The sequence below is a fragment of the Pyrus communis genome, chromosome 12 (genome assembly GCF_041283825.1).
Source record: "Pyrus communis isolate YQ-2024b chromosome 12, ASM4128382v1, whole genome shotgun sequence".
NCBI classification, from domain to species: domain Eukaryota; kingdom Viridiplantae; phylum Streptophyta; class Magnoliopsida; order Rosales; family Rosaceae; genus Pyrus; species Pyrus communis.
Window position 1 is genome coordinate 10,255,266 of NC_142576.1, and position 16,700 is coordinate 10,271,965.

A 16,700-nucleotide genomic window follows, 5' to 3' on the forward strand; every position below is an offset into this window, starting at 1 on the left:
GAAGGGTCGTAGCCCCCCTGCCTCGAGTGCGAACGCTCGTCCTCGGGGTACGTGTCACCTATATGCGAAATAACTATAAAAACGTTAACTTTAAAGCACATAACCAACTTCTCGTAATAACTTCTCATACATTGCTCAAAATGGACAAATGAATATACCTACGTGCTCAACACAACCTCAGGATCACAACCATATTTTTAGAAAAATTTTCCTCCGCCGCACGCGCCGGCCACGCGCAGGCACGTGCGGCGCACACTGACGGTGTCAACTGACGCCGTGAGGAATATTCCGTCAGTTTTGACAGATTCCGTCAACGGCGTCAGGAATATTCCGTCAACTCTGACGGAATATTCCGTCACCTTCTCCGTTCAGTCTCCGGTGCCGTCGCCGGCGCCAGAAAACTGGAAAAACTTCAAACCTTGTTTTCTCGTTCGTTTCTCAACCAATTTTCATGATTCTTGGACCAAAATGAAGCTTAGGACTAGTAGAATCACGATAGACTACTTTTAAAGGCTAAAAATCATGCGATCATACCTGTCTCAAAACTCAAAACTCGGCCAACTTCGACCACGGTGATCCCGACGTCCAAAATCGTCCAACGAAGCACTCCTAGGCTCCTCATGACACCACCAAGCTACCTACGAGCTTAGAAATCCCAAAAACTCAATGAATAATCTTTGCATGAATAGTACTCAAATCGGCCATTGTCGAATCGACGTGAAAACGAAGGATTTCTCACCTGAAAATGGTATGGCTGTGCTCGCCTCGACCTCACAAGTTCAATGGTGTAGTTGGTTCCCTCGATTTGCTAAGGTTTGGGTGATTTTGTGTGTTGTCCGTACGTTTTCAGAAGGAAGAGGAAGGAATGGAGCTCGGGGGAAGAGAGAGACAGGGAAAGGGCAGAGAGACAGTGTCTGTGAGTGTGTGTGTGTGGTCCAACACCTGCCACACCATACAAAACAACCAATAACGTGACGAAAACGCACTAGGGGCAAACTTGTAATTTCACACGTACGTTTCGATATTTCCGGGACGGGATGTCACAGTACCCATTCCTAAATATACCAATTTGTTATATGTAAAATGTACCCTTTTTTTTTATATAAAATCTATTCAATTTTTTTCTAATCCATTTTTAAACTTATATGGGTTATATTTTAATATTTTTAATCCCACAAATTATGGGTTTTTATTTTAAAATCTCATTAATATAAACAACTATAATTTCAATTTTTAATTTAAAAAATATACTAACATACATAGAAATAAATTATCACATTAATTTCAGGAACTTTGATAAAAAATTGAAAACCAAAAGGATTTTAATAAAAAAATATTGATAACTAAGGACCACATTCAAAGTCTTCCTTTTAAAAATAGTACTACCAAATAAGTACTCAAAACTTAAAACTTGAAAAGTAGTTTAAAAAGTTGAATTCAAGTAGAAGGAGGTGAGCCACTATCACGGTCTAGTAGTATTCCTCTTCATTAGTAAAGGAAAGTGCTCCATAATGTCGTTTAATTCCACCTAACCCTAAAACCGTCCTAAAAAATACAAAAAAAAAAAAAAAAAAAAAAAACAAAACAAAAAAAAACAAAAATTCACACCCTCATTCTCCCGTTACACACCCCTACCTACCGATTTCGATCTATTAGATTGAATAAACCCAAAAAATAGAAATCAATGAACAGAAATGTGCAGGGGCCCTTTGAATGGTAAAAAGGGTGCACGAGAATCCCCTCCCCAAAAAATTAAAAACCGAAAAAATAATTTGTTTTCAAGGTTTTCCCCTTTCCATCATAAACTAGCTTCTCAGTTTTGAAAAGGAATCACAAAATTAGAAAAAAAATCTATCAACTAAAGCCATATACAAAACAACAACAATTGCAAAAAGGCTTCACAACATTTAAATGGAAGCCTGAAACAAATTAATTTAAATTGGCTAACACTCCCTTTACATAACACGAGACAAGTCTTGCTTCTTCCGTTTTTGGGATTATCTCTAAATATATATACAAGAATGGTAATATAATGAAAGCGCTTACGACGAGATTAAATTATTTCTCCTTCATATTATCAGGAAGAGCACAACCTTTGCAGATTGGACAAGAATTTTTCATTGACAACCACTTCTTGATGCAGCTCACATGGTAATCGTGACCGCAACTTTTCAATGCACCAACATCATCCCTGTCATTGTACTCTTCCTGTTAATCGGGTACCATACGAGTTAGATCTCCAGCAGTTAAGCAATTTACAGTCCAATTGGTCTAAAAAGCGCTAAGATAAAATTAAAACCACACTAATGGAAACGGCAATCTTATAATTTCCGGTTTCAAGTGGAAGACTCTTACCAGGCAAATTGCACATGAACCTTCATCCTGGATTTGATCCGATGAACAATATATTGTTTCTGTTAAACACTTCGGTATCAAATCTTCAGACAAGCCTGTGCTGACATTCCCAATCCTTTCGCTTAGTGCGAGGAGTTCCTATTTGTTCAGACATTTCGAGATATTCAGAATACATGAAAGTCAGAGGAAGAGAAAAATATAGGCATTTCCTATCCTTTCGCCTAGTGCTAGGAGCTCCTTTTTGTTCAGACAGGAATATCGACGTTACCTCATAACCCATGTTGTCTATGTCCAGCCTCATGTCTCTATGATGATCAAGCATATTCCTCGACCCATGAAAAACTGGGCGATCCACAGCCATAAATCCCTGCAGTGGTAAATGAACAACAATTGGCTCACCTGTTTTCAGTACTGAACAAGGTTTACGCTGTACGTAAGTTTTTTTTTTGAGATTTATCAAATTTCAAAGCTTTAATTAACAATAAAATAAGTGTCAATAGAGCATATATTCCAGAGTCACATGGATCGCTTTCGACAATGTTAATACCATCAGTCCTTACAGATGTATGAACCAGATTAAATATGAGCATGAATTAAAACAGAATGCCCAACAACTATAGGCTAGCATTTTCAGATTTTATGTGCTTGGAAATAGCTCGAACAGTTAGATTGGGAAGTACACAACAGTTTGTATGCAATGATAGGGAAAAGAAATAAGTGTTTTCTGACTATTACAAGGGAGCTGCACACTTTTTGAATATAGCAAAATATGTAAAGATGCATCAGTTGAACTACATACCTCAGACGAAAACCGGTCCTGGAGAGCAGACTCTTCAGGGACTCGGTATCTATTATTAGACATCCTCAATCTACCACTCCTGTCATTATGACGCCACCCAACAGAGGCCGCTGGCCTAGGATGTCTTGGGTAATTTTCTGGCATCGGCTGCAATCCTTCATCTGAATGCGCTGCATGTCCCAATCGCAAGTTGCTTGAAGAAGCCCTGAAGGCTGAGGGAGATCTTTGAGAATAGGTACTGCGAACACCCCTTACAGTTTGGGCTAAGGCACCAGGATAACTTTGAGGAACAGCAGTACTTCTGCTCGACATGAAATCATGATGGTATAACCCATTATCCACAGAAGCATTACCACTACTTCCCAAAAGGAAGTGGTTGGGATCATGACCAAAACCACTTGTATCTGCAGTTTAAAAGAAATCAATGAGTAAAAAATGACATGACCCTGGATACAAGACACAAATGAACCAAAAACTAACCTGGAGCCATTACCCTTCCATGAGGAGCCACACTAATATGGTTCCACTCATTCGTCAAAGCAGTAGAACCCTGACCAGAGAGATCGTTGGTACTAGAATGGTCAATAGGGAGACTTGCAGGATAAGAAGTATGCAAAGGATTGCTCGATAAATGTGTCCTAGCTAGATTGGACTCCAAATCATGTTCAGACCGGCTTCTCACATTTCTCATGGATCCGTCACCCCTAATTGAGAGTCCATTCCCTCTGTAGCTGGGGATCATAGAGACATGATCCCAGGGCATGTGTGAGGTATCCATGTTTACTTTCTCATGCTGTAATTCTGCAGACCTAGGGAGCTCAGAGGAACTACTTCCAGCACTATAATGTCTGCTGGTGCTTCCTCTCTCAGATACTGAAGGGATCCCTGGGCTTTTTCTCTTATGAGGACCCCTTCCGTTGCTCATCGTGAGATCAACAAAACCACCCTCAACACCAAGGAATGTACACTGGTCATAACTAGAAGAAGGTGCACGATAAGCATAGTTCCCACTGGCCAAGCCAAAGGTACCAGCACTTATTGGATGCTGAAAAGGGTCATGAGATGGACCAGAAGCATCAGGTTGAAAATGCGGTGTATCAACATTGTGGTTCATGGAAGAGTACCCATATGACCTCGGAGCGGGGTTCCAATTTGAAGCAAAAGGCATTCCATCTATACACATGTTTTCTACAGGATAAAAGAAAGAACTGTTCTCCCCAGTGCCCTCCCAGCCTGCAGTATTAGATCCGAAATCAGGTATAGTTCATCATGAATACAAAAGATATTCCACAGATCCGAAATTCAAGGTTTATACACTCAAACCTCAAATGACATAAGTGAGTTTGCAAATTATACACCAGACAAAAAGGAAAAGATAAATATACTAAAGGAAAATAAAGACAGTACCCAAATGCCCAAAAGGTTGTTCCGTGTTCATATGATTCCAATTCTGCTCATTTTCACTCTCAAAAATATGAGATGTGGTGAACTGATGTCTATGCCCCATAACTTTCGTCAGCTTACAGCCACGAACAAGTTATGAGCTAGAAATAGAATCTACCAAATAATACCACAACCTGCAGAAAATGGGAAAGGCTCCTCAAAATGTAGAAAAGTAACTTTGTTAGTAATCAGACTGCGAGAGTCACAATACACATCAAGGACTCATATTGGACAAACATCAGAAAGGAAAGACAGCAGTGCTGCAGGTTCCCCCAAGCTGCATACATACTTAATTCCAAAACAAAGGCAAATTTTTTTCTACTTTCTTTTCTTATTCTCATAACAACTTCACCCAAACTTGTAAATGCTTGTGTGAATGTAAGCTGGTATTCACAAATAATAGAATATTACATATTTTGTGTGTAAGTAGTGTGCAACCAAAATGTTTAAAGTTAGGAGATAGAAGAAACAGAAAAGACTAAAAGATCAAAACCATTGACCAAAGATGACAAGACTTGTAAGATTACAAGAAAATCACAAAATACCAATGAAGCTGAATAAAAATATTTAAGTTGTATGAGCACTGAGCAGTAAGAGGGGCAACAATATAACACCTAGATTTCAACACCAACCTAAGTGCGTTACATCAAAACTTTAGTTTCAAATATAGATACCTCTAAATAAATGCCACCCATACAAAATCATTTATTTGATATTAGTATTAATTTCTGCCTGCCTTTACCCCAAATCAGGCTGAATCCAGAAAAATCTCTAAATGTCACCATTATTAGATATGTCTAAGGTTAATCATGCATGCATTTCTCTTCTTTCAGCATTTTCCATTTAAAACACATGGAGGCCCACATCTAGGCCACTACAGTAAGAAGTTAGAAGTATTAACCATAAACTCTTGATAAGTAACCCATTACAGAAGTATTGCTTGTAATAATTAAAACATTTCTAAACACTCAGAATGTAGATGGGAGAAAGGAGTCAGCATTCTTGTAGAAAATAATTTAAAGAAAAAAACCCTCAAACCAAAGCCAGACGGTTTCAAAGAAATTAAAACTGGTCATCAAAACAAACGAAAAAGGCAACCAACACATAGGCAAATGCAAGATAAATTTAACTTCCAGAGATGGGCAAAGAAAAATGCAGTTTATTGAAACAAGTTCTGGCCTTGCATGCCAATTGAAAATCTTCAAAATAGTTTGACTAAGTATGAAGTATATGCCACAACATCACCAAATAGCTCGACCAAGAGCCTCCTGCCTATAATTATGCTTTCACACTTTGACCCACCAATCTCTGGTCCATTCAGGGCCAATACTGAAGTAAAAGTCAAGATTTGTTCTGTTTAAAACAATTGTCCTGGGCAGAGATCCTTCAAATCCTAGTTGCACACCCACTAGCACCCTATGTCATTGTCAACCAACTCCCTCTCACATTCATCTCCAATAAGATGGCATTTCATTGATAATAGGGAGAGCCATTGTTTCTAAGGGACAATAAATAAGAATGGAAAGTGTAAAGAAACAATTAGCTGAAAGTGAGATGTGGAAAGATGGAAACAGGACCTTCCTTGAAGATATTACCTGTGTTTGGACTTTGAATCACAGGATTAGAAATCACCTAGCAGGTGTAAAGATGTAACAATCTCAATATCACACTATTGACTTAAACTATTTCTTGACATTCAAATATCAACAGTAGAATTTTAAAATAGATAAACTAAGACTAGAAAACCCACTACCAGATGTCCCCCTAGCCTCCAAATTCTGAAAAAAAAAAAAAAAAAAAAAAAAAAAACAAAAAGCACGGTTCTTAATACTTTCAGCCCTAAGGATATTTAAAAAGGTGCTCTCATCAAGGTTAAAGGTAGGAACTGTTCCAAATGAAAGCTGTAAATCCCTACTAATTAATAAAACCCTATTTGTCAACCAAAAGAGGGTGAAAAGACAAATTGGTCTTCTATCACATAAAAAAAATGATGGGCAATAATGTAATTTCACAGGTCCAAATTTTACTGTTTTTTTATTGAAACCTCACCTACAAGTGATGTTAAAATACCTCCAATATTAAATAAAGAATAAATAAAAAACCCAAAAACAAAAACCTCCCACTCCCCCACATTCTCTCTCTCTCTCTCCCTCCCTCCTCATTTTCTAAAAAAATGTGTTCATACACACAAAGTGTGTAGGCAAATGCTAGTATTTATAAATGAAAGGTACAATTCATATGTTACAAATAAGTAGAGATGAAAAAAGTAAAATAAATGGAAGAGTCTTCGGAGACAGTAACATCAGGTTAGTATAACCATAAAATGTATTTATTTCTTAAACCTGGAGCCTTCTCTGTCTACAACAAGTTTCTACACTAATAAAATCCATCGCCCAATACGAAGAGAATCTTCGTCTGAAGACTTAAGGGTTTTGTCTTCATATCATACACATCTTGAGACAGTTTACAATTGAAGCTATAGAGTACACATAGAGGTATACTTGCACCCTAAAATGTAGGATTGGAGACCTCAGAAGACAGAAGCACGATATTAGTATTTGTAAAACTCTCTCTGCAGAGAGGCTCTTCGGCAAGATGATGTCCTAATAAGCAGCCAAGATATTCTCATAATCTCAAATCTGGAAACTCTTCTTTGCGTGGAAGCACAGCAAAGAAACTGTACAAGAGTCAAGGGTGCATAACCTACGCCAATCTGAAGAAACTCAAACCACCAATTATGAGCTAGCAGCCCACTGCCTCCCATCCAGGTAAGACAAGTATAAGAAAAGTCGAAACACCCCAACTACTCCCTCCACCCTGTTAGCCTACACCAAGCTCTGTGTATCAGTGATACAAACATCAGCTCCTCAGAGTTCTCAGTGATGATTGCCCATTACTCACGGGCAAATCATCCACCACAAGGGTAATGATAAGTGGCACTAGATCCAAAAGTTCAATATGCAAACCAAACCGCATGGTTCAGTCCAGTCACCTGAGCACAAGATTCTCCAGAGATGGCATGTATCAATGTATCAAAAGCTGGTCAGTATGCTCTCCATTCATTGACACCTCCTAAGCACACAATCATCAGTATATCCAGTATATCCATCAGCTCACTGCTCTATTTGGCACCAACGTACAGCAACATCACAAAGGTAACTCCAAATACTAGGAAAAATGAGAAGAATGAATTGACCAAAGGAACTTTACGAAGTCAATTGAATTTTCCCATGGCATTATATTATAGCCAACCTCTCCGTCACCTCAGTCTGACATTTCCCATCACTAAACAAAGGGCCAGGAATTATCAATCTAACAACCATGACACTATCACCGTCAAGGCTACATTTTTTTTCTATCTCAATTCTGGCCTCCACTAGCTCAGGTGGTTAGACCCAGTTAAAGAGAAATCCAGTTTCTTACTATCTGAGCAAGTAAAAATACTACAACCTGAGCTAGTGGAGGCCAGACTTGAGATACAAGCATTCAATAATACAACTGACTTAGGCTCTCATAAAATGGCAGCAGATCGTGCCAATAAATCCTGAAGAAAAGACGAGGCTTCAATTGAGATGCTTTTTATAGAAGACCAATTGATCAAAAATTCCCTGCAACACCATTCATAATTCAGAGCATGAAAGGAACTACATACACACCAAAACAACCCCCGCCAACCCACCCCCCCACACCCCAAATTGCCAAAAAGAAAAAAACTAACGTAAGACATCAAATGCGAATATTTATTTAGAGAGCTATAGTAAGGCATGACATGAGAAGTATGAAGAAACATGACCACTTTATTGAACAGTAAACCTTAGAAAGATACGGCTCTAAGAAACTCTCACCTGCAGGTGCAGTTGTATCACCTTCAGAACGCGGGTACTAATGTTCCTCTCGAGTCGAACTCAATACAAGCATTCAATAATAATACACCACCAGCACACCAAAATCTGCATAATTAGAACGGTCTAAACCTAGCCGATGCTAAGGTAATTCAGAGTGACAATTTATTATCTAAAAACCCTCAAATCCACCAAGCAAACCTCCGTTGAAACTAAACCCCAAGGGAGGTAAATCTCTATGAAACAGTAGGTGAGACCCTGATGTTAGTTATAGATAAAAATCACTTCCCCTGAATAACTAATTACCGGGGAGAAGTGAATTATGATTGCAATCATCACCACTAATATAATGATCATCATATCATCCGCCCGCCCGGGTTCATTATATACATGCTACAACAATTATACAACAGAATTAAACCAAACAACCACAATTCACAGCTCCATTTTACACAATACAGCATCCACGTTAACAAAACTAAAAATACCGCAAATCACAAATTCCTAAATAGAGGAAAAACAGATACATACATACATACATATAACATATATATATATATAATTTTATAAAGCAGCACCATCAAACAAGCAAACCTCATCGATAAGAAGCCGGAAACAGCACGACAACAACAACAAAGAGTACCGAACAGGATGATCAGAAACGTAGAACGGGAATTGATCGAGAAAACGATGATCGGACCTCAAAAAATTTTAAAAATTAAATTAAAAAAAAAAGTGAAAAAAATATAAAAAAATCGTGCAGAAACAATAAAACGACGATCAAGCTCGGGAAACTGAAAGAGCTTAAGAAAATGAAGGAAAAGTCATACCTTTGAAGTCGATGAAGGGCTGGTTCTGCAAAAGGAACAAACTTTTAGAGAGAGAGAGAGAGAGAGAGAGAGAGAGAGAAAGAGGGAGAGAGAGGTGCTATTGAGGCAGGAAGGAGAAAAAGATGAATAAAGCGGCTGGGTGCGTTGTTTGCAGAAATAAGAGGAGGAGAAATTGTCTGGACTGCCCACAAATTTACCGGATACCGACATAACCTCTATTTACGTTATTATTAATCACTTTCAATAATAATAAAATAATGATAAGTAAAATGTTAGATCATCTCACATAAAGATATAAAACAGAAATAAATGAAATATCATTTACTCAAACTGATATGTTAAAGGAGACATAGAAAAAAATGATAAGCTGATATGGATAAAGAGATATCAAATTGAAGCTGCATTCAAATATGGTTTTTGCTATTTCCAAAGGTATTCTCCTTGCGTTACCTTAAATGCTAGCATACTAAAGTATTATTTTATAATTTTTAAACCAATGACAACTCAACTTTTATTATTTTTGTTAAAAAAAACATAAATGAAGCAATAATTTTCTGCATATATGGTGGAAGGAAAAATATTGACAATATGTCAAATTGCCAAGTCAACTATCAAATTTAAATTTAATGTTTTGAATTTGACATCTCATTTTATAATATTCTAAGAGTATCTCCAAAGAGATATCAAAAAGTTCACATAAGCAATAATGGTAAAAAAAACTAAATTCAGGAGAGAGAGTTGCTATCAAATTTGACAACAGCTTCAAATTTATTTTTAGTGGGTATTAATTGTTTTTATAACTTTTATTATTATCTTTTGTTTTAAAAATACTAACTACAATTATGAAAGGTAAAGAATAAAAGTAATAATAATTTAAATTTAACATATCAAGTGGTGAACAAAATTTACAAAAATATCAATATGCCACATAAGCCTTCGAATTTAAATTTAGTGTTCGAATTTGACATCACTTTTGGGAAGTAGGATTTTCTCCCCTCCTATTCTCATCTCATTCCCTCTCCTCCTTTCAAAGTTTTCTATTACTCATTTTCTTTATAAAAAAATTAATATCGATATTGACGTAACTTAATTATAACCGTTTAAATAAGATGAGAGAGAATGAAAGAGAAATTAAGAGGGAAAAGAATCCTCCTTCTTTCTTTAGAGATGGTTACTTTTAAACGCGATCGTAAATTTTAAATTTTTATGAATTTAATATTTATTTATAGAGAATGGTAGGATGCTTTTTATTCAAACTTGCAAAAGCTTCGTACCCACTTCCCAACAGGTGCCAGTCTTTGAGGTCACCAAACGCGTAGTGCACGGTCTTTCTCTGAGCATTTACGTTTCTCTTTCATTTTTCTTTTCGTTTCTCTTTTTTTTTTTTTTTTTGTTTTTTTTTCAAAAAAGTCTTATCTCATTAGTGTCTTAATCTTGACTCTTTTGCATATGTGAGCCGTAATCTAAAATGCCTAAAAGACTGAGAAAGCAACTTTGATTACGAGGTCCTTCATTACACGCCTATTCCTTTATGCCTATTAATTTTTTCCTATATCATACCCAATCTATCTATGTCCAATTCGATTTCAAAAGCAATCGAGAGGGTTAGAATGGAGAAAAAACTCGTTAAGACCCAACTTAACCTCAACCCGACCATTTATTGGGTTGGGTTGGGTTGATGCCTTGCCGCCCATGTCAACGCAAACTCAACCCGATTTTGAGTTCGAACTTGCTCATGCATATATTACTCATCTCACTTCATATTATATAAGTTAAGTATAAGTTTTGAAATGATAATACTTGGAAGTTAATTGTTAATTTTTCATATGGATAATGAACTTTTACATTTCTTTTGGTTGAAGATTTAGTATTTGTCTTGTAATTTAATTACACTTTGCATGGTTGAAACATTAAAAACAGTCTCCAAGTTATTTGCTTTAACTTTTGTGTGCATTATGATGTGTAAATGAAATTTTAATTCATATTGACATTATTTTCAAAATTTGAAAAGTCATTCAAAATTATGAACCTAAATCCAATCTAAACCTGAATTGTGAAGGTTGTGTCAGAGTTAGGTTGATCATCTAACCCACTCGAGTTGCACCCATACATACTATAAATTTCTAGTATGAAAAATGTATTGAATTTTTTAAATATATTTATAAGCTAAAAAAACATATTTATAAGCAACTGGCTGATCCCTTTCCAAAAAAAAATCAACACACCATGCACCACACTTAGATTTATTTAACTGTCAATCCAAGAGTTTGTGTGAAGTTCTTGAAAATAACGGGTATAATGTGAAAAAAAATTACGTGCCACATTTTATACCTCTATTTGTAACATCCCACATCGACCCATGGAGAGGGGGTGATGTGCATTATATGTACATGTCCACCTCCATATAACACGAGGCCTTTTGAGGACTCACTGGCTTCGAATTCCATTAGAACTCCGAAGTTAAGCGAGTTCAAGCGAAAGCATTCCCAGGATGTGTGACCCACTAGGAAGTTCTCGTGTGAGTTCCCAGAAACCGTGAGGGCGTGGCCCAAAGTGGACAATATCATGCTACGGCGAAGCCTATCTAGGATGTGACATAATGGTATCAAAGCCACTATGCCGTGTGGTGCGAGTGTCCGACGAGGACGTCGGGCCCCTAAAGGGGGGTGGATTGTAACATCCCACATCGACCAATGGAAAGGGGGTGATGTGTCTAATATGTACATGCCTACCTCCATATAACATAAGGCCTTTTGGGGACTCACTAGCTTCGGATTCCATTGGAACTCTGAAGTTAAGCGAGTTCGGGTAAGAGCATTCCCAGGATGGGTGATCCATTGGGAAGTTCTCATGTGAGTTACGAGAAACAAAACTGTGAGGGTGTGGCACAAAGCGGACAATATCGTGCTACAGCGGAGTCGGTCTGAGATGTGACACTATCCTTCTCTATAACTTTCAGTGTGCAACATCTTATGCCTCATGTGTTATTTTATAACTCACTTTTAGATATTCTAAGACCTATTGTCACACTATCTCAAGATACGTCCAAGATCGATACGTAATGTCAGATTGTAACCGGACAACCCCTAAATTTCGAGCTAAATTCAAAACTTCAACAAACTACATACACAAAGCACATAATAAACAGAACAAAATGTCTCATAAGTGAAGTGCTGACACAACCATTAATTTAACAGCGTAGTAATATTTACTGTAATTCATGGCTACATCTAACATTTAAGTTAGACTGCCTACGTACTCTAAGATGGGATCAAGTCATTCGTAATTCCCTAATCAAAACTTTCTCATGACATTAACTAGCAAAAAGCAGAGAATTCCAGAATCAATCCATGGAACTTGACAAACTAGATTCAGTAAATTCTAGACTACTTAAGGACCATATAACAATCAAGATTGTCATTTCATCTCACATATATCACAATGTCTTCCAACCATAATTCTTCATTCAACGACAAATAATATATCAATGAACCAAATATATATAGTATTAATAGTCACATTGATCAACTAGAAATAAGATCAATTATCGTTTCACGTAATTTAATAAAGCTAAACACCGTGAGCTCTGGTGTATTTCCTTGCTTGGACTTCAATGGAACAACATTGTAACCCAAAGGTACAAACATAAGCATAAAATTTGAGCAACTCCTATTCATAAGAATCTAGGATTTCGAACCAACTCAATGAAACCAATAGAAAGTGGGATCTAGGACCACTCAACGGAATACAACGAAGATAAGGTTCCGGACCACTCAACGGAACCGAATAAGGAAAGAGATTCTAGACCACTCAACCGAATCTAAACAAAAGAGGGCTCTAGGCCACTTAACTGAATCAAATAAGGACAGGGATTCCGGACCATTTAATGGAATCCAAACGGAGGAAGTTTTCGGACCACTCAACAGAACAAAATAGGGAAAAGGGATTTCAAACCACTCAACCAGAATCTAATAAAGATAGGGTTCAAGACCACTCACCGAAACCTAGGCGGAGCACTGTGCCAGACATCTCAAAGGAACCTAGTTTAGAACATCTTAATGGAACTAGACATGATACATGTTTGATGTCATACTTTTCCCTGAAAATGGTTAACGGTCCTTTATTAGCCCTCACATTTCATAAACATTTCAAATATGCATAGCAAACCTCATTTCATAAAATAGACTGATGACTGAATTTAAAAGCAACAATTTAGTAGCAAACACATTTTATAAATTCATGTCATATCCACTATGTATACTAGAATGAGGATTTTTAGGGTAAAACTGTACCACATATATTAAAGTCACCCATATATAGAAGTCCAATAACCACAGGAATCCCGGTAAGGCGTCACTTATACGCAACTCGAGGTGCATATCTCATAAGATGACATGCTAAACAAAGTAGGCCCACTTTGCTTTATCATGACTCTAGTAATGCTAAATTTAGTATCTAAGAACGATTCAGAACATTTTGACCAAAAGTCAACCCTTGGTCAACGATAAGATCAACCATCATATGTAACCCAATCTGAAAGATTTGCACGTCAAATTTTCGATTTGTAAATTCCAAATATTCTCATATTAATCCCACAACAATATACTGTAATTCATGATGATCCTATGGTCGAATCTTCACCTACCACAAAGGTCAAGTTGCGCCAATTACGAAACTAGTTCAAATAGTAAAATCTTGTCAAACAACTCTAAAAAACATATACAGGGCATGGAAATTAGCCTAGGTAGACAAAGTGTATCATCCGGCCCAGGCTTCGCCACACGTGGCAGTCAACGGCCACTTCTTTGGCCAGTACCGAAATCAACCTCGTGAAAAGTACGTTAATTTTTATACCTTCGTCGGAGTCTAAAATGAGTCGGAGAACATCAAATTTTGCTAGAGATGGTTGGATTTCATAAACGGCGCACCCGTGTTGTTGCCTCGCCGAAGCTCCGCTGCTTGATTTGAGCTATGGCTTTTGTAGCTGGGTCGAAGTGAATTGATTGGTGGTGGAACGAGAACGCAAGATCGCCGTCAAATAAGCTTATGAAAAACTAGAGCTTTGCTCCGCAGCGACGTAGACGATGTTGGGGTGGAAAAGGAAGCTGGGGTGGCACTGAGTCGTTTTTAGGTGGTGGTGCTGCCTAAAGTTGTGCAGAGTTTATCGGAAAATCGTTAGAAAAGCTACTAAAAAATCGGTCAGCATTGTGGGTCAAGGAAAGCTAGCTAGGCTAGTTCGCGGGTTGAGTTTCCCCAAATAGTAAGTCTTTTTTAGCCGCTATTTATAAAAATTTCAATTTACTATTTTGCCCCTTCCTTTGCTCACTTAAAGCTCCATCGTTATGACTCTCTTAAATCCCCATCATTATGAGTTTGTTTTGCAAACGAATTTTGCCTCCGCATTCATGAGATTGAGCTCTGTCCAAAAATATTAAGTATGACCCTGACAGGTCTACAAATTTTTGGCTTTTAGACCTTTAGCCCTCTCTATTAGGGTTTGAGAGATGGGATGGGCGGAGTTCTATAGTGCTGGAATTTTATTTTAATATTTTTTTGTTTTATTTATTTAGTTACTTATTTTTATAGAAATTCTTTTTTATTTTAGGTGTTGAAAAAGAATTGTTGTGTAGATTCGAAATTTAAGGTTGAAAATGATAAGTTAGTGTAAAAAATTACAAATGGCTCTGAATAAAACTTCCCAAAAATATTTTCTATGTTGAAAATGCTAGTGGGTAATGAATGCCCACAGTAACATTGAAATCCTTGGCAAATGAATGAAAACCTTGGCAGATGAATGTGGACTTGGAAATGAAGGAGATCATTTGTCAAAAGGTGTTGTAAATTTTCAACATGTAATAATACAAAGTTGCTTTATAAATAGAGCACTCCGACTGCTTTCAATATACATAGAGAAGAGAAAGAAAGGAAGAATAAATAGCATAAGTATCTATTCCTCCCATTTTTATTAGTCATTCCCTTATGTTACAACTATAGTGTGATATTTTACACTTGCTTCGCTCTTGTCACTAGTAAATGTTATTTCTCTAACTTTTACCTATTTATAGCACGTTATCAGCACGATTATCTAAATATAACTATTCCTCATTTTTCTTCGCCGAAAGAAAAAATGTTTCCTCTAAGATTTTACTGTTCATCTTATTCCTATGCCTTAACTGCTGGATATACCCTCGTGAAGAACTATTTGCACCATGCTTATTTTTAGTTCTCAACCTAACGGTTACATATATTTTTGATTTCTTGTTTGGTATAGATCTTGATTACTAACCCAGTGTTTTATTAATTTTACTACAATCCAAGATGGTGCGGTACAATCGCCCATCTTGAACTGCAAATTTAATCTTATTGCAATCCATGATGTGCGGTATCATCGCCTATCTTAGACTGCAGATCTAATTTTACTACAAATTTTAGGTGGAGCGGTATAATCGTCCACTCTGCTTTGCATATTTAATTTTTTATGCTACTTGAGTGGTGCGGAATAATTGCCCATCCTATGTTATGAGAATGGTGCGGTACAATCGCTCTCCTCATTCACCATGTAAATCTCAAGCCAGATGTTTCTACTGCTTATCATTTTGGCCTGAAGATCAAAATGAAAAACTTGTAAGAACCAGAAGTTCTAACACTATATCTTCCAGATTACATATTATTGCAAGTTCTTACACATCTCAATTTTCTTTTAGAAAAGAAAATGGCGAACTTGGCAAAGCTTGATTATGCTACCCTAGACATTACTGGGAAGAATTACCTTACCTGGGTACTGGATACCAAGATCCATCTGAAAGTAGGGAATCTTGGAGATACTATTAGGGAAGAAATAAACTCATCCTCTTAAGATCGGGCGAATGCCATAATCTTTATTCGTCGCCATCTTGATGAGGGACTAAAGAGTGAGTACTTAACGGTTCAGGATCCGTTAGCTTTCTAGAAGGCATTGAAAGACAGATACAATCACCAGACAACGGTGATTCTTCTAAGGGCTCGCTATGAGTAGACTCACCTAAGGATCCAGGATTTCAAGTTACTGGCTGAGTACAATTCTGCGTTGTTCAGAATTACCTCTCAGATGAAGCTCTGTAGGGATACCATTACTGATGAAGATATGTTGGAAAAGACTTTCAGCACATTTCATGCCTCTAACGTGCTCATCCAGCAGCAGTATAGAGCGTGAGGCTTCACTAAATACAACCAGCTGATCTTTGTGCTCCTGGTTGCTGAACAAAATAATGAGCTCCTGCTGAAAAACCATCATTCCCGACCTACTAGATTTGCATCATTCCCAGAAGTGAATGTTGCTTCCCTCGAAGTGAACGCCACATCATCTGGTGGCAATAATCATAAACGAGGACATGGCCACAAGCGAGGACAGTGGAACGGGAGAGGCAAGAATCATGGTATCCAGTTTCACAA

The 16,700-nt window shown here is 37.3% G+C and overlaps 1 protein-coding gene across 3 annotated transcripts; it reads right to left on the bottom strand.

Annotated features, from left to right (window-relative positions):
* Nucleotides 1–1,885: 1,885 nt before the first annotated feature.
* Nucleotides 1,886–9,451, bottom strand: LOC137744768 (uncharacterized). Of its 3 annotated transcripts, XM_068484566.2 has the most exons (8): nucleotides 9,270–9,402; nucleotides 8,443–8,547; nucleotides 4,562–4,731; nucleotides 3,635–4,387; nucleotides 3,155–3,558; nucleotides 2,624–2,722; nucleotides 2,356–2,493; nucleotides 1,886–2,208 (listed from the first exon to the last, which is right to left on the bottom strand). In XM_068484566.2, the coding sequence occupies exons 3-8, from the start codon at nucleotides 4,659–4,661 to the stop codon at nucleotides 2,059–2,061; spliced, it is 1,644 nt and encodes a 547-aa protein (XP_068340667.1). In that variant the 5' UTR covers nucleotides 4,662–4,731; nucleotides 8,443–8,547; nucleotides 9,270–9,402; the 3' UTR covers nucleotides 1,886–2,058. The 3 variants fall into 3 exon arrangements, with proteins under 3 accessions (XP_068340667.1, XP_068340666.1, XP_088537529.1); XM_068484565.2 differs by lacking the exon at nucleotides 8,443–8,547 and having other exon boundaries at nucleotides 9,270–9,451; XM_088681403.1 differs by lacking the exons at nucleotides 4,562–4,731; nucleotides 8,443–8,547 and having other exon boundaries at nucleotides 9,270–9,397.
* Between the last annotated feature and the right edge of the window lie 7,249 nt (nucleotides 9,452–16,700).

Excerpts from the sequence above, each read along its gene's own strand:
- LOC137744768 (XM_068484565.2), bottom strand. The coding sequence starts at position 4,661 with ATGGGGCATAGACATCAGTTCACCACATCTCATATTTTTGAGAGTGAA. Across the intron at positions 4,388-4,561 it reads ACAACCTTTTGGGCATTTGG|GCTGGGAGGGCACTGGGGAG; the intron begins GTACTGTCTTTA and ends CTAATACTGCAG. Across the intron at positions 2,494-2,623 it reads TAGACAACATGGGTTATGAG|GAACTCCTCGCACTAAGCGA; the intron begins GTAACGTCGATA and ends CTGAACAAATAG.